This window comes from Talpa europaea, assembly GCF_964194135.1.
Source record: "Talpa europaea genome assembly, chromosome: 1".
In the NCBI taxonomy this organism is placed as follows: domain Eukaryota; kingdom Metazoa; phylum Chordata; class Mammalia; order Eulipotyphla; family Talpidae; genus Talpa; species Talpa europaea.
The window spans coordinates 11,430,253-11,448,743 of NC_140073.1; the positions used below are offsets into that span (position 1 = coordinate 11,430,253).

The 18,491-nt window shown below is 37.2% G+C and overlaps 2 protein-coding genes across 2 annotated transcripts; both read right to left on the reverse strand.

Annotated features, from left to right (window-relative positions):
* Nucleotides 1-5,456: 5,456 nt before the first annotated feature.
* LOC311171484 (olfactory receptor 4C3D-like) lies at nt 5,457-6,383 on the reverse strand (the record flags this gene model as incomplete). The annotated part of the gene is made up of 1 exon (XM_084234359.1): nt 5,457-6,383. One exon carries the CDS (start codon nt 6,381-6,383, stop codon nt 5,457-5,459), a length of 927 nt encoding a protein of 308 aa, XP_084090485.1.
* A 10,499-nt stretch (nt 6,384-16,882) lies between these two features.
* On the reverse strand, nt 16,883-17,803 carry LOC311170914 (olfactory receptor 4C12-like; the record flags this gene model as incomplete). Its single annotated transcript, XM_084233407.1, has 1 exon — nt 16,883-17,803. Exon 1 carries the CDS (start codon nt 17,795-17,797, stop codon nt 16,883-16,885), a length of 915 nt encoding a protein of 304 aa, XP_084089533.1. The 5' UTR covers nt 17,798-17,803.
* Nucleotides 17,804-18,491: the final 688 nt, after the last annotated feature.

An 18,491-nucleotide genomic window follows, 5' to 3' on the forward strand; every position in this document is an offset into this window, starting at 1 on the left:
TTACTATGGGTTGGTGAAAGCACATCACTCTGAACTGGAAAATCTAAAATGGTATTATTTGTAATTAGCAATCACTGGGTATACTGGACATTATTTGCACTCTGTCTCACAGCCTCTTGACCCTCCTTATCCTCTTGGAATTAATACATCAAACAACTGCTACCAATTATAGCCTGACAATGACTCAGTCCTACTGACCTCCCCAGCACCTTCTCTCACCTGTGTGTCTCTTACTTTCTCTTCTAAGACTTGCTGCTCGAGACATATGGAAGACCCTGATTCATCATTTTGGTGCATATGCACATCTGGAAAGAAGAAGGCATTAACAAATATTAAAGAAATCCTAGATTATTGGTAGATAGAAGCCACTGCATAAATGGTAAGCAGCTTAACATAATCTGGGTTAACTTTCTCTTCTACCCTGTTTAACGGTCCCCATCCCCAGCCTCCATTCTGTGTTCCAAAATAAACTACCTGCATACAATCCTATCTCTAAGTCTCTACTTGGAGGAACTTCAAACTGGGAAGCTGACCTTCATTTATCACTCACTATATCCAAGAACCAAGAACTTGAGACTTTTCAGGTAAATTCTCATTTGTTCCATATGCTCACTGAGCATGTACAATGTGCTTAGCTGAATAGCCTACAAGACTGGCAGGTCAAATCCTAAGGAAATGATACTCTATTCTTTCCATCTGCATTTCTACCTTCTGAAATTGGATTATTTTCACATATTTATGTTATTCAATATGTTTTAGTCAGTGTAATATCTTATGAGATATTTTCTTCCATTTAGAGATAAGACACTTAGGCTTACAGTGGTGAAAAGATGACACCAAGTTCCCAAAAGCAAGAAACATGAAGCCAAGTTCAAAACCAGCATTCCTAGAGCAACATCACCATCAGTAATAAGGCATAGTTCTTCTCTAATAGTTGTATTGAAGGACACACAGGATTTCATGATAAAATTCTATTTCATAACAATCCAGGGAGATATACTGATGCCTCCTATATCTGCATCATCATTTCTAGAATAAAATTCAACAACAAATTCAATGGCAACTCCACAATAGATTCCGTATATATTATAACTATCTGCATTATACATAAACATCAAATGAACAGATGAGAATAAATTCATATTCATTTCCAGATAAAATGACTATGTATTGATAATATTGTTTGAAAAAATTTCCCACACAAATAGACCCATAGAGTACAAACACATATTGCTTAAGGGTCAACTCATATGTGTATGTATGCTTATGTATATATTGCAGAAATGAATATAAAAATAGATAGAGATATATACACTTACATACAATGCAGGGTGTAGACTTGCCATGCCTGTAGTTAAAAATCCCTTTATAATTCTTGACATTCCAAAAATTTAACTACCAATAGCCTGCTGTTGACCAGAAGCCTTACCAATAACATCAATGGTTAATGATCACATCTTTTGTTATGTGTTATGTAACACACAGTGCATTTCACAATAAAGCAATCTACAGAAAAGAAAGTGTTATGAAGAAAAAAATGTCACAAAGAGAAAATAAATTTATAGTACTGGACTATAAGTATAAATACCTGAAGTTTACCTTTGTCTGCTTACAAGATGAATCACCAGTTTGTGCGTATATCAATATTATCTTATATGATACAAAATATATATACCAGAAGGTATATATATTACTAATATAGAGATCACAAATGAAAAGATATGGGAAAAGACACTGACATTTATTTACAATTAATGATTCTTGCACTGATAATATTTACTGAAAAAGAACACAAATATGTGTATAAGTGTACCCGTGAAGTTCAAACCTGTGTTGGTCGAAAGTATACACACACAATTAGTACAATTATATATATGTGTGTGTGTGTGTGTGTGTGTGTGTGTGTGTATAAAATTAGTAAGTGATATATCCTGAATTTGAATCCAAAAGGTAGACTTTAGTGTGGGTATGTGTTTCTGATGTGAGATTTCCTATGGTACTAAATAATGTCTTCAGTAAAATCCTGTATAATAATGTGAACACATTGTGTTTATTGAGTGTCTCTGGGTCTTCATTTGTAATGAGCAACCAATGGCACACATACCACCAATAGCACAAGTCTCTTAAGAAAGGGTTTTATAAGGGCTATTTAAGCCAGTAACTGTTCTAAACTCATTTCTGGTTTCTTGAGAGATGAGTGGATATAAAAATATCTACACTAGCACTTTTATAAGATGGAAGTTATGCTACCATTATAAATAGGAGGAAAGAAGGAAGCTTAATCCTTATACAACCTGACTTGATTTCACTACCCTAATCTGAGCAACTCCAATCACCCTCACCCATACAGCACTAGTACCTTGGGCAATGCAGCTCAAAATAAATGTGCTTTTGTATAGATGGAGAAATATAATTTTAAAATCCAGTTTATCTTCAAGTGAAACTCAGAAATTTGAAGTTATCATTAACTAATTATAAAGAAGAAAAAGACTACATAAGCTTCACTCAAAGGTAATTAGTTGAAAAAAAGTTTAAGAAAGTTGATACGAGAGCAAAGCAGAAATATATAATAGAAACAGTGAGAGAGAGAGAGAGAGAGAGAGAGAATACATGAAACCTAAAATCTTTCTAAAGCTGGCCTAGGACATACAATTTATTTCTGTTCCTGCTTTCCTCCAAGCACATCTCTGAAACATAAACACACTCTTTCATTTGCTCATTTTGGATTCAGACCAAAAGGAAGACACTTAAATTTTGAAAATTTGCCAAAATTGGTTAAAGTAAATCAAGCTAAAAATTGTAGATATCTCAAGTCTGCCCATGCTGAGGCCACAATTTGTATATAGAGAAAACAGATGCACTACTACATGTTAAGTATAGTTGTGCATGTATATAGGTGATTCATTTATTTCAGTAATTTCAAAAAACTTCAAATTAAAAGGAAATTTTTAATAGGATCAGATCTAGGATCTGAGAAGGTTTGCCAAAGGTCTGACCCCATCCAGAAAGTGGCTACATGAACTTTCATTTACAAAAGAGCTAAAAATCACATCGTATTAGAATTTGAACTTACTAAATCCAAGTGTGCAGCAAATAAAGCAGGAATTGCTCTGGGAACAAATCATCCAATCATTTCATGGTTTTACTAGGAGAGGACCAGAATTTCTAATGGTTTTAAAGATATGCTAAGTGCCCAAAGACTTAAATAAGAAACAACCCTGGTGGTTGATAGAAGAATTTAAATGTCATCTAACAACAACAACAAAAAAAAAAAAAAAAAATTGCCAAAAAGGGCAGCCAGCTAAGCTGCTCACAAAAACATTCATGGAATTGTGCCTGCCATTTAGCAATATTTTGAGCTTACTTTGTAAATAGTTTCTAATCTACATCTCAGAAGAAACATCGTTAATAAGATGCTGTCCTTTGGGTAATCGACCTGGGCTAAAAGAAGGCAGCATGTCATTTTTAATGGCACAGAATTTGAAAACATGCAGACTTGCATCATTCCACTTACATCCCTTTGAGGCTGTGTCTGTACTTGTTGAGATGCTAATCACTGTCCCCAAGAATTCCCATCACCCCAGACATGATCTGTTTTTCCAAGGACAGAGCTTCATTGGAGCCAGGCCAAGCCAATGTTCTACAAACACAAAACAAATCATAGTCTTAACCATTTCACTACTTGCTCCAACACTAACCTCTCATCTTCAATAACAGAATGACCACACACTGTGCCATCTGATAACAGCGACAGATAAATAAATATGAGGTATGCTTGGCCACTTAGTAAGTACCTGAACTGTGACTCTCTTTATCTCTTAAGAGTATTATTAAACTTGTGGTCCTCCCCGGTGGCGCAGTGGTTGAGTGCTGGGTTGCCAAGCTGCCCGCAGCCTCTGCAGCATTGGTTTGATCCCCAGCTGCTCCCCGGCCACCAGAGGAGGATCCCACATGGCGTGCAGACCACTCCTGCTGCCCGCTGCTCCCCTCAGCAGTGTACTTTGGTCCTTCTGCCTGCTCTGCTCCCCACTCTGGCTCTGGTGAATTCTCTCACCGTCCCGCGTTTCTGACTGTACCCAGTGCTTGTATAAATAAATAAATAACTCTTTAAAAAAAAGTGTTATTACACTTGTGTCACATCTAGTGGCTAGTAGGTAGCCATTATTAAGAATTAAAAAATAGACCTCAGCCCAGAAAAAAAAGGACCAAATTCCTTCTCACTCTTTAATAATTAGCATTCCCAAATAAAATATCTTCAAATTAGAAATACTGGGATTATGACTTTCATCCTTATATTTACAGTGTAACTCAAAGATCAAAATTGGTTCCCTAATGTATTTGATCATGTACTCTAGGAAATCTTCCAAGAAGGAAGAGTCTCTTAATTTTGCTGAATAGCATCCTCACAACTGATGAGCCATGCTCTGCTTGTGCATTAACCTTACCAACATTCTAAAATTACCCTACGTTCTTACCAAACCACTTACATGAATTAGGGCAATATTCCTCGATCTCTCCCACCCACATCACTTTGAAATTCAACCATTTGAATTTGATTTTCATTTCTTGAGCCCATTACATCCCACTTTTCTTGGTGTCCCATAAAGGATGATCCATCTGTTCAAATTTGACCATCAGATAATCTTTCTCTGACACAAGAGAAACCAAGAGAGTGCAAGTTAGCCGGGGCAGAGGTCTCTCTATCTCTTCAGACAGCTAGTACTAGTATCTATAAACTTCTTGCCATATGCCTTTTTGTGAAGATTAAATAAAACAATGTTTAGCCTAATTGCTTCAAATGGCTTCTCAAGTCTTGGTAAGGAAAAAGGAGAAACTTATGTTCAAGAAAAACTATGACCAAACTATTTAAGAAAATAATCCCAAAGCAGCAGCAATTTCAAAATATTCCCTTATTTTTCCTGGCCAGAAAAAAAAAAAGTAGAGATAAGTTATAAATTATTATTTTCTGAGATTCTCTCTTTCTGATAGATAAAATAATAAATGGGCAGAGATTCTTGCACTCCCCAACTGTCCCTTTCTCATATAGCTAAGAATTTCTATTCTTTTTGCTTTACTGTAAGCTAAGCAAAAATTTTTAAAATTATTACCAAGATCCTATGAAAGAGCCAATTTCATCTAAGATACATATGCATGAAGAGTTTAATAAGTACTAGTGAAATGCTGGGGGAAATTGTATTCTAGAATCATCAAACTAGGGATATAGTTGTTCTCTTTTTAACAAGAATCTATGCACATTGAAGCCTTGATAAACTATGTTAAAAGTTATAAAAAGCATCTACCAAAGGTCTTTAACATTTATGAAATATTCAATAAATACTAGTTTCTCGGTGTTTTTCATTGTTTTATTTTTTTTTCCTGCTAAGTTTGTTAATTTTCTTTCACAGGTTTTAACTGATATAATCTTCCCTATCTACATTCATCATCACTTTCTTGGCCTAACTTACTCTCTTCTTCCACAAAGTCTTCATGGCATTTTTCACCTCTGTGTTTCTCACTGTGTATATGATAGGATTTAACATGGGAGTGAAGATTGCAAAGAACACAGTAACCAACTTATCCACAGGGTAGGTGACTACAGGACGCATGTAAGTGAATATACATGGCACAAAAAAGAGCACAACTACAGTGAAGTGAGAAATGCATGTAGAGAGGGCTTTGCGCCGTCCTTCAGAGCCATGGGATTTCAGTGAATTCAGGATGACTATGTAGGAGACCATTAACATGGAAAAAATGAGCAAGCACATGGCTCCACTGTTGGCTGCCACTACCATTCCCAGCCTATAGGTGTCCCTGCAGGCAAGTTTCAGAAGTGGAAAGAGATCGCACATGAAGTGATCAATGACATTGGGACCACAGAAAGGCAGGTGGAGCATGAAAAGAATCTGCACAGTGGCATGCACGATCCCTCCGATCCAGGCCACCACCACCAGAAGGCGGCAGAGTCCCTGTCGCATAATGGTCATGTAGTGCAGGGGCTTGCAGATGGCCACATAGCGATCATAAGCCATGACAATGAGGAGGATGATCTCTGACCCTCCCAGGAAGTGTTCCACAAAGAGTTGAGTCAGGCAGCTACCCAAGGAGATGGTTCTCCTCTGTAACAGCAAGTCAACGATCATTTTGGGAGTGGTGACACAGGTGTAGAAGGCATCGATAAATGACAAATAAGTGAGAAAGAAATACATAGGAGCAGAAAGTGTGGGGCTGAGGGAGATGGTAATGACAATACACAAGTTGGCAAGCACAGTAAATAGGAAAACGAACAAAAATACAATGAAGAATATTTTCTGCAAATGTGGATTCTGTGTGAGTCCTAAGAGAATAAATTCAGTCACATTGTTGGGAGTCAGAAGGCGATCCATTCAGAAAGGAACAATTTCCTGGGAGCTGAGTTTCCTACAACGACATAAAGAAAGTTACTTATTAATCAGAGAAAGATTGTAGTCTGGATTTCATTGTGCAAAAATAGAATATTCACTGTAACTTCTCCTCAAAACCCCAGTAATTGCTTCAGTTCTTTCTCAATTCCTCCATGAAAGACAGATGGTAGCTGTCATCTTAAAGCATCTATAGGGCAATGTTTGATGTATAATTTTTTTTAAATATTTATTTATTTATTTATACAAGCACTGGGTACAGTCAGAAGCGCGGAACGGTGAGAGAATTCACCAGAGCCAGAGCAGGGAGCAGCGGGTGGCAGGAGAGGTCTGCGCGCCATGTGGGACCCTCCTCCAGTGGCCGGGGAGCAGCCGGGGATTGAACCGGCGCTGCAGAGGCTGCGGGCAGTGCTCAACCGCTGCGCCACCGGGGAGGCCCTGATGTATAATTTTTTAGTGAGAAAATACAGGGCTGTGCTTATCTTACTCAATTCATCATTAGGCTATATCTTGATAAACCCATCATAAATTGAAAATATCTTAAGTCCAAAATGCATTTAATACACCTAAGTTAATACCCTAGCTCAGTCTCATCAACCTTGCTCAGAACATACACATTAGCCTACAGTTGCACAAAATCACCTAACACAATCCTATGGATAAGGAAGGTTGGGATGGCCCATGTAATTTATCAAATACTCTACTGAATGTGCAAAATTGAGTAGGGTATCAGTTGTTTACCCTTGTGAACACACGGCTGACTCTGAGTAGCTTCCTGCCACTATCTATTATCACGAGATAATACCATAGGCTTGTCATTAGCCCAAAAAATCAAAATTCCAAGTCAAGTTCCTACTGAATGTGTGTGTCACTTCTGTTCCATCAAAAAAATGGAAAATAATAATGAGTCATCATATATTGGGGACTTTCTATACATATGAGATCTGGATTCACTAGTTCCAAATCCTCCCTTGTTCCTTTATATTTATGCTCTATGCATTCTCATGCTTTCACTGACCATCCTCACATAACATACACCAACCATCAATTCCTGGTGACAGGATAGTGCTTTCAAATAAGATAACCAAACTTAGGGACATAAATATCCCCCCAAAAAAAAAGAATTCCAATTCCAAATTTGACTGGCAGGTGTTACACATTGGTAAGAGTCTCCCCTCTTCCAGGAGAATGTAAATATAAATTGTGTTAAGAAAGACATGGTCAGGGGCCTCCCCAGCGGCACAGTGGTTGAGTGCTGGGCTGCGAAGCTGCCCACAGCCTCTGCAGTGCCGGTTCGATCCCTGGCCACTGGCGAGGGTCCTACATGGCGCGCAGACCTCTCCTGCCGCCTGCTGCTCCCCTCAGCAGTGTACTTTGTCACTCTGCCTGTTCTGTTCCCCACTCTGGCTCTGGTGAATCCTCTCACCCTCCCGTGCTTCTGACTGTAGCCAGTGCTTGCATAAACGAACAAACAAATAAATAAATAAACAGACAAACAAATAAACAAACAAACAAATAAATGGATAAATAAATAAATAAATAAAAAGAAAGACATGGTCAGTCCATGTCTAAAATAAGCAGGCACTTGAGGGAAATGTATCAGTTATTAGACTCACACTCCCTGGCACCCATCATAATAGATGATGTTCATGTGTGTTCCCTTGCTGTGCCTAATGCAGTGATTGGAATAAAATCTGCAGTGTCTGGCACCTATTTGATGAAGAGTAATGCTTGGTGAATTGCCACACATCCTGCATCTTCAGCCGTAAGAACAAGCAAGATTTCCAATGCACAAAACTAGGAAATCAAGTGCTCTTGTTCTCCCACACTGTTTGTCATTACTCTCTATGAGAAACAAATTTTGAAGGAAGTTGATTATTCAATAAAAATGTCAGAAACGAGTTTAATAGTTTCTGACATATTTAATAGGGGAGAATAAAAATCTTTTTCTTTCTTTTTTTTTTTTTTTTGTGGGACCCTCACCCGTGGCCGGGGATCGAACTGGCGCTGCAGAGGTTGCGGGCAGCCTCGCAACCCAGCACTCAACCGCTGCGCCACCAGGGGAGGCCCGAGAATAAAAATCTTAATGACCTGTAGGAAGGGGCCTGTTAGTGGATCTTTCAGGATGATAATAGTGATGGCAAACTGACATTTCTAGTCTTCAAAATTCTATTCTAGATGCAATTTAGCATAGTCACTCTTGGTAAACGTACAACTTCAGTGATTAAGAAAAAAAATCTCTTGATTAAGATTTCAGTCCAGGGCCTCCCCGGTGGCGCAGCGGTTGAGCGCTGGGTTGCGAAGCTGCTCGCGGCCACTGCGGTGCCAGTTCGATCCCCGGCTGCTCCCCGGCCACCGGAGGAGGGTCCCACATGGCGCGCAGACCTCTCCTGCCGCCCGCTGCTCCCCTCAGCAGTGTACTTCGGTCCTTCTGCCTGCTCTGCTCCCCACTCTGGCTCTGGTGAATTCTCTCACCCTCCCGCGCTTCTGACTGTACCCAGTGCATGTATAAACCAACCAACCAAACATTAATTAAATAAATAAATAAATAAGACATGCCTCTAGAAAATTTAAAAAAAAAAAAAAAAAGATTTCAGTCCATAAAAATCTTCTGACCAAAAGAAACCCTTCATTTCAATATTTTAAATACATAGATTTAATGTGAAGAAAATAATGAAACAGACTACCAAATAATGTATCATCTATCTATATATATATATTCATATATACACATGTAAACTCACACAAACATATAAAACCTATTACTTGTTTTAAGTTCCATTTCCTTACAAGTTAACTCACTCAATGAATATTTATTGGAATTGACTATACATATAGATGCCTCATTGTCTGCATAAAGTCATAAAAGGATCTCTGCTAAAGTCCTTTAGTAATTCCTGCCCCAACACTTTATCACCACCAGCAGCTGCTCACACATCCCCAAGATGCATGATCCTCCCTTATTTCTTTGTACTTCTGCTCTGTTCATTCTCATGCCTTCACTGACCATCCGCACATAACATGCACCAGCCATCATTCCTGGTGACAGGATCATGCATTAAAATAAGATAACCAAATTTAGGGACATAAATTTCCAAAACAAAATAAGAAGGAATTATAAACATAGTAAGATGTATTCTGCAAAGAAAAAAATTATATTCCTATCAAAGATAGACAGGGCTTTTATTTTTTAATTATCCAAGATGAAAATCAAATGTGTGTGTGTGTGTGTGTGTGTGAGAGAGAGAGAGAGAGAGAGAGAGAGAGAGAGAGAGAACACAGAGGAGAAACAAAGTGCAGAAATTTATAGCATCTTGTTTTTCAGAGGGTGCCTAGCACAACATATCAGAAGTGTTCATGAAGTAAGAATAACACAAAATCATTAAAAGTGATTTAGAAAATACATTGTCTTTATTCTTTGACTCAATACTCTTTCTATAAATAAGCCCTACGGCAAAATATTTTTAAAAGACAGGAATCATTATGTACAAATATGTTCAACACAATTATTAAGAGCTGTAAAAAATTTAGAAATGATGTAGAATGGGGTCTCCCTGGTGGCACAAGGGGTTAAGTCTCAGCACTATGAAGCTATCTGCGGCCACTACAGCATGAGTTCGATTCCTGGCCAGAGAGGTGACCCACATGGCTCAGCAGACATCTCCTGTCTTGCCCGCTGCTCCCCTCATCAGTCCATTTCAGTCAATCTGCCTGTTCTGCTCCCAATTCTGTCTCTGGTGAATCTGGTCAACCCCCACACCTCTGGCCTGCACCCTAGCTCTTGTATGCATAAATAAATAAATCTTTAAAGAAAAAGAAATGGTGTAGAGTATCTGATATTAGAGAAATGGATAAAATATAGTGCATCTCTTTAAGTATAGATTTTAAGAGAGGTTTTTTAAATTATGCAATGTCATAGGGAAAATGTTATGCTGTAATATTATGCAGAAAAAAAATTTGATGCAAGTGTGAATATGTAATATGATTCTAAATAATTTAAATGTATATCAATAAGAATAAAAGTCTCTGAGGTATTTTTCAGTTTGAAATTGGCAGTATTGTAATTGAGTCTATCTTACTTGATGTTTGAACAGTTAGAAGAGATTTAAACCTCAAATTGATGGAGCCAGAGTTGTTTACATAATTTATAAAATCCATTTAAACCTGAGATTTCATAATTATATAATTACTTGGAATAAAATCTCACCTATGGACTTGTCTACATTAGTTCCATGGACAGGGCGCCAGGCAGCTGTTTTCTCCAAGAAAGAAGCTAAGTTGCAAAAACGAAACAAGCCAACTTGCTCAACTACAATAAATATCTTTGTTGATTTATAAATGGCACCTTTGGATAAAGCCTTCCTCTTGAGCTTTACAATTACTAGCACATACCTTATTTGCAAGTGAATTCTATGAAGTTTCTTAGCAGTGCCTAATTAGACCTCAAGGGTATTCCACCATCATTAGAAGATCTTACCAACAACACAATTATTTCATATAACTTAACTGAAGATCAAAAGAGAACTTTGATAGCATTTCTCTTTAATTTCTAACTCCTTCTATAAGCAAACCTAGAGACAAAACATCATGGCAAGATACAAAATTGAGTTGATCACTTATAATCTGGGCTATTTGATATCCTCAAACATATGTCATGAAACCATACCCACCACCAAAGCACCCACAGTCCTACACCATAGTCCACTTGTGCCTCCTCCCACTTTGTTTTCCCCCCTTTTCCCATCTTATAACCTCAGTTCAATGAAATTTGTTATTGGTTTGGTTTGGTTTTGTCTGAACCTTTGTTTCTTTATAGTCCACATAAAAATGAAACCATCTGGTATTTGTCTTTCTCCTTCTAACTTACATCACTTAACATTATGTCCTCCAGTTCCATCCATGTCATAAATGGCAAGAGTTCATCACTTTTTGTAGTTGAGTAGTATTCCACTGTGTATATATACATTTTTCTAATCCACTCATCTGCCCTTGGGTACTTAGGCTGTTTCCTTAACTTTTCTATTTCAAATAATACTTCAATGAACATAGGCATGCATATATCACTTCAAATTAGTGTTCATGCATTCTTTTGGATAGGTACCTAGTGATGGAATTGCTGGGTCATATGGTAGATTTATTTTAAATATTCTGAGAAACCACCATAATATTTCCCAAAGATGCTGGACCAGTCTATATTTCCACCAAAATTGTTTAAGTGTTTCTTTTACTTCACAATCTCACCAACACTCACTTATTTCTGTTCTGTTTGATACAGGCCATCCTCACTGGTGTGGGATGGTATCTACTGTGGTTTTGATTTGCATTTCTCTGATGATAATTGATGATGAGCATGTTTTCATGTGCCTGTTGACTATTTGTATTTTTCTATGGAGAAGTGTCTACTATTTAGCTCTTCTGTCCAATTTTGATAGGGTTATTTGGGTTTTTTTGTTGTTGTTGAAATGTATAACTTCTTTTTACACTTGGATATCAGCTCTTTGTCAGATGGGTGATGTACAAATATTTTCTCCCATTCCATAGTATGTCTTTTTATTTTTTTTAAATTTATTTTATTATGCACACAAGAACTGGGGTACAGGCCAGAGATGTAGGGGGTGAGAGGATCACCAGAGACAAGAGTGGGGAGCAGAACAGGCAGACTGACTGAAATATACTGCTGAGGAGAGCAGCGGGTAAGTCAGGAGAGGTCTGCTGTGCTATGTGTGTAGCTCCCTGGCTGGGGATCAAACTAGTGCTGCAGTGACTGTGGATAGCCCCTTGTGCCACCAGGGAGGCCCTAGCATGTCTTCTTATTTTATGGATAATTTCTATCACTGTGCAGAAGCTTCATAGTTTAATGTGGTGCCATTTGTTTACATTCATGTTTGTTTCTCTTGCCTTCATAAATGAATGCACAGACACATCATTGAAGCCTATGTCATGGAGAATTTTGCCTGTTTTCTTCAATGTATTTTATGATTTAATATATTACATCTATGCTATAAGTCCATTTCAAGTTAATTTTTGTGTATGGTATAAGATGGTGATCCAATTTCTTTTGTTTGTGGCTTTCCAGTTTTCCCAGCACCATTCATTAAAGCAGCTCTTCTTTCTCCATTGTATTCTTGGCTCCTTTGTTGTAGATTAACTGTCCATAGATATGCAGGTTTATTTCTGTGCTCTCAATTCTATTCCATTGCTCTATATACCTTTGTTCTAGTACCATACTTTTTTGATTACCATAACTTTGCAGTATAGTTTGAAGTCTGAGCATGTGATACCATCACTTTTCCTCTTTTCTGTCAGCTTGCTTTGGCTATTCAGTATATTTTGTGGCTCCATATGAAATTCTGGAATTTTTTTTTTTTTTTTTTTGCAAATGTGTCTCTTTTTTTTTTTTAAAGATTTATTTATTTATTTATTTATACAAGCACTGGGTACAGTCAGAAGCGCAGGAGGGTGAGAGAATTCACCAGAGCCAGAGGGGAGAGCGGAACAGGCAGATTGACAAAGTGACGAAGTACACTGCTGAGGGGAGCAGCGGGTGGCAGGAGAGGTCTGCACGCCATGGGGGACCCTCGCCTGGTGACCGGGGATCGAACCAGCACTGCAGAGGCTGTGGGCAGCTTTGCAACACAGCGCTCAACTGCTGCGCCACCGGGGAGGCCAGGAAATTATCTTTTTAAGAATGCTATTGGAAACTTGGAAACTTGGAAACTTGGGTACGATGGCCTTTTTAACAATGTTAATTCTTCCAGTCCATTTGCAGGAAATATCTTTCCATTTTTGTGCTCACCTTCTCCCATTTCTTTTTACAATATCTTTTAATTTTCAAAGGTCCTTGATTTCCTTTGTTAAATTACTTTTAGGTTTTTAATTCTTTTTGATGATATTGTGCATAGGGTTGCCTTCTTTTCTAGTTCATTGTTTACATAGAGAAACACAACTGATTTTTGTATACACATTTTGTAACCTACCACTTTATTATCATTTCAGCTAGTTTTTTAGTGGATTCTTTTGCATTTTCTATGTAAATTATTATGTCATCTGAAAATAAGATAATTTACCTCTATTTTCCAATTTGGATTCCTCTGATATCTTGTCTTGCCTCTTTAGTAAGAAGGAAAAAATACTATACATAACTCTGGACTGTGTGTTATCTTTGAGCAACATGACAGAAAATGTTTTAAGAAAACTGAGACTATGTATTTAAACCTAGGTTGTTAGACTCATGAATTTTATAATGTCATGATATTTATAGTAGTATGTGCCAAATAAAGTTTGAAAAAGGCTTTGGTATGATCTAGACAAACACAATGAATATGTATTTTGATAAGGTATCATCTAAGAAAATGTCTTGATCTTGTCCTTCAAATATGGAATGAAAATCACAATCACATCAGAAAATAAGCATGAACTTACAATTTCATTTTGTCCAACCTTATAAAAGACTGAAATCCATCCACAACTATTCATTAAATGGTCCAACAGCCTCTACTTGACTAACTATAGTGAAGGGTAGAAATATTGCTCAAGGATCCTAAGACTAGAGTAATATAAGAAGAAAAAAGAGAAGAGTTGTATCTAAATCAGTGAAGGTTGTCCATAGTGATATTCTTTTCAAAAGTGAAGTTCCTGGAAACAATAGTAAAGTCTATCTCCAAAATGCAAATCCAAACACAAAGGGTTTAACAACTGAGATAGTCAATATGACCACTTTACCAAAGTAACATATAGACTTAATGCAAGTCCATAAAATTCCAATGATATCTTTCAAGAAACTAGAACCAAAAAAATTAAAATATATATGAAACCATAAAGGACCCTGAATAACTAAAATCATCTTGAGAAACAGAAGAAAAAAAACTGGAGGCATCATGTTACCAATTTTAAACTATGTAAAAAAGCTACAGCAATTAAAACAGTATAGCATAATAAAAATAGATACATACATGTATGAAACAGATCAAAAGCCCAAAAATAAATCCACACATATATTGACACATAGCTTATGACTGCAGAGAAAAGAAAATGTCTTCAACAAGTGGTGCTGGGCAGACACATTTGAAAAAAATAAAACTAGATCATTCTCTAACTACATATATAAAAATAAATTCCAGGGCCTCCCTGGTGGAGCAAGGGGTTAAGTCTCAGCACTATGAAGCTATCAGCAGCCACCTTAGCACGAGTTTGATCCCCAGCCTGGAAACTAACACACATGGCACAGCAGACCTCTCTTGTCTCACCCACTGCTCCCCTCAGCAGTGTATTTTAGTAGATCCACCGTTCTTCTCCCCCCTCTGTCTGTGGTGAATCCTCTCACCCCCCTCCCCTGCACCTCTGACCTACACCCAGCTTTTATATGCATAAATACTTTAAAAAATTAAAAATAAAATAAATTCAAAATGGATTAGAAATTTGGATATAAGATTCAAAACCATAAAATATATAGAAAAATGATAGATGACAGGTCCCATGATATTAATAATAAAGATGTTTTTAAAGACTCGACCCCTATAGACAAGGAAATAAAAGTGAAAACAAATAACCTGGTCTACATCAAATTTAAGTCTTTACATGATGAAAAAAATTAGCAAATTAAAAAGATGGTCTACCAAGCTGGAGAAGATATTTACACATCATGCAACACATAGGCTATTAATGTCAAAGGAATACAAAGAACTCACCCAACTTAACAACAAAAAACCAAACAATGCAATTTAAAAATGGGCAGAAAAATTGAATAGATACTTTAGTAAAGAGGATATACAGATGACCAACAGGCATATGAAAAAAAAATGCTTATTAACACTTCTAATAAGGAAAATGCAGTAAGATATCCTTCCATCCTTCTAAGAATGGCACACAAGTGTTGGAGACAATGTGGTGGAAAATCAGCCCTTATACAATGTTGGTGGGAATATAAATTGGTACAGCCATTTGGAAAAGCAGTTAGGATCTTTTTTTAAAAACTAAGAATAGAAATACCATATGATCCAGCATTTCCACTTCTGGGTATCTAACCAAAAAGCATGAAGCCATCAACTATAAACATGGACTGTTTATTATAGCAATAGCAAAGATATGAGTACAACATAAATACTCACTGATTGTTGGTTGGATAAAGAAAATAGTGTTTATACAAAATAGAATACTATTCAGCTATTATGAAAGATGAGACTTTGCCCTCTGCAGCAAAATGGAAGGGGAAATAAACTTAGCCAGACAAGTACAAACATGTATTAGATGATTTCACATATATGGGTATTATGAAGAAACAAAGTAGTTGAACTAACAAAGCAAAATAAAAAATTATTGGACACAGATAAATGAACTGAGTTCACCATATGTGAAGAAGGTGATAGGAGAAAGGATGAAAGGAGTAGAAGGGATGGTGGTGGGTATTGTTATTGCTTTTTCTATTGTTTTATTCTTCAAGCATTAAAAAGAAATCACTTTCGGGCCCCCCTGTGGTGCAGCGGTTGAACATCGCACTGTGAAGCTGTCTGCAGCCTCTGCAGCAGTGGTTCGAATCCCCACCAGCCAGGGAGAACCCCACATGGCGCGGCAGACCTCTCCTGCCTCGCCCACTGCTCCCCTCAGCAGTGTCTTTGGTCCATCTGCCTGTTCTGCTACCCGTGCCAGCTCTGGTGATTCTCTCACGCTCCTGCACTTTTGACTTGTACCCCAGTTCTTGTATAAAATAAATAAATAAATCTCTAAAAAAAAAAAAAGAAATCACTTTCTATGTCTTGTATTCAATAAATATTTTTTATATAATAAACCAAAGGCAAATACTGCTACCAAAGGAATTCTGTATAATGAAAGATCGTAAGATATAGAGTAAGAATATTTCGGCTCAAAGTTGATATATAATATGATCTAATTCCTTAAACTTTATAACCTCTACTTTTTCTATAAAAATAAGAACACTACATTTTTTGTTTCATAAGGTCATTTTGACCAGTTGAGGATATTTTAAACATCTCAAAAAGGTTTAAATAGAGCTCTTATCTTCACAAGTAAACATTAGATATATACCAACTGTTTTCCAAGAAGCCATAGATAAGTATATTCTTCCTAAATTCCGTAGTCATAGGTACAAGTAGGCAATGCAGCCTTTTGAGTATCAGCTGTTTATAAATGTGTGTACATTATACAACTCTATTTAAAAAGACAGTTTTTCAATTTGCCACAAAACAAGAGGTTCTAATATAAATCTGCCTTTTCTCACATGCTTTGAAATGGTTGAAAGAGCATCAAATCTGTATTTATAAGAATCAGATCTGAATGATGTCTTTAACATCCAGCTGAGGAATTAACTTTTTCAACTTCATTTTCCTTCATGACTAGTTAATATTAATCATATTAATAACTACCTTGCAAGGTGCTATAAGTACTAGACGAAAAGTATAGAAAGGTCTTTAAAACAGTGAAACAAAAAAATATAGAGCTCATGATAGAAATAAAATCTTCATGTGGAATCATTTATCTGAAATTGCATTCCTGTTTAATAACATCCTAATGGCATTTTTTACCTCTGTATTCCTCACTGTATAGATAATAGGATTTAACATGGGAGTAACAAGAGTGTAGAATACTGCTAAAGCTTTATCCACAGGAAAGGTAGCTACCGGTCGCAGATACATACAAATACAAGGCACAAAGAACAAGACAACAACTGTGATGTGGGAGCTACAGGTAGAGAGGGCCTTTTTCCTCCCTGCAGAGCTATGGCCTCTCAAGGAGTACAGGATGACCACATAGGAGAACAATAGCATTAGAAAGGTGATCAAAGCAATTACCCCTCCATTGGCAGCAACCAAGAGACCAACTAGGAAAGTGTCAGTGCAGGCAAGTTGTATCAAGTGGAAAATGTCACACATGAAATGATCCATGATGTTGGGGCCACAAAATGGAAGCCAGAAAGTAAGTACAACTTGTCCAAAAGAATGGAGAAAACCCACTGACCAACACATCAGTACCAGGATACAGCATACACGGAAGTTCATGATGGTGACATAGTGCAGAGGTCTGCAGATGGCCACATAGCGGTCATAGGCCATGACCACAAGGAGGACAATCTCTGAAGCACCAAAAAAATGTTCCACAAAAAGCTGCGTGATACAGCCATTGAAGGAGACAGCTTTTGAATTAGAGAACAAGTCAGCTAACATTTTAGGTACTATGGAAGAGGAATAGGATGCATCTATCAAAGACAAGAAGGCCAGGAAGAAATACATTGGGGAGTCCAATGTCTGGCTGCAGATTACAGTGATCACAATGAGTAGGTTGCTGGTGACGGTGATAAAGTAGGTGATAAGCAGCACTCCAAATAGAATTCTCTGCATCTGAGGATTCTGTGTAAGTCCCATTAGAATGAATTCAGTGACATTCATCCTGTCTTCTTTATTTCAATGCAGATGAATTTAGAAGTGGTAGTTAACCTGTAAAGACAATATCCTCAATAGTAAGGTGATGAGAACTTTGATTCGAGGTTTTCAGATAAGTCAAACACCATTTTAATAATATAAACTAGTTTCCCAAATTATGTTTATTGTGGTAAAGTAGGTTTACATCTCTATCTGCTTTGGTGGCTATAGGTTCAAATCTCTACAGATGTATACCCTGGGCAGGGTGTGAGAAAATATAAGGAATTTTCTTTCACAGCATGAAGAGGAGAAGAAATGTCCTACTAGTTCCTTTTATAAGCAGGGTAAGCTTTGATGCTCTCTGATATTGAAATCTTTCTTTAATACCTCTGAATGGCAGGGAGTGTCCCTTTGCTAGAAGACACCCACATAGGGAGCTCACCAGCTAACAAAAAGATTGCATCTCAGCCAGTAGGAAATGTCACAAACTCTTCCTGAAATGTTAAAAAAAAGATTTGCACAACTAATGGTCTGGCCCATACTGTTTATACACAGATAAAGTCTAATTCACTCTTCTCTCATTTCTTAATTTTAGGTGATACAGATCATAAATTTTTATTTAAAAAACATAAATTAGTTGTTGTTATAGTCGGTATTAGTTATTCACACTGAACGTTTTGGAATACTGTTGAGTCCTAGGGCAAGTTAGGAATAATTATGC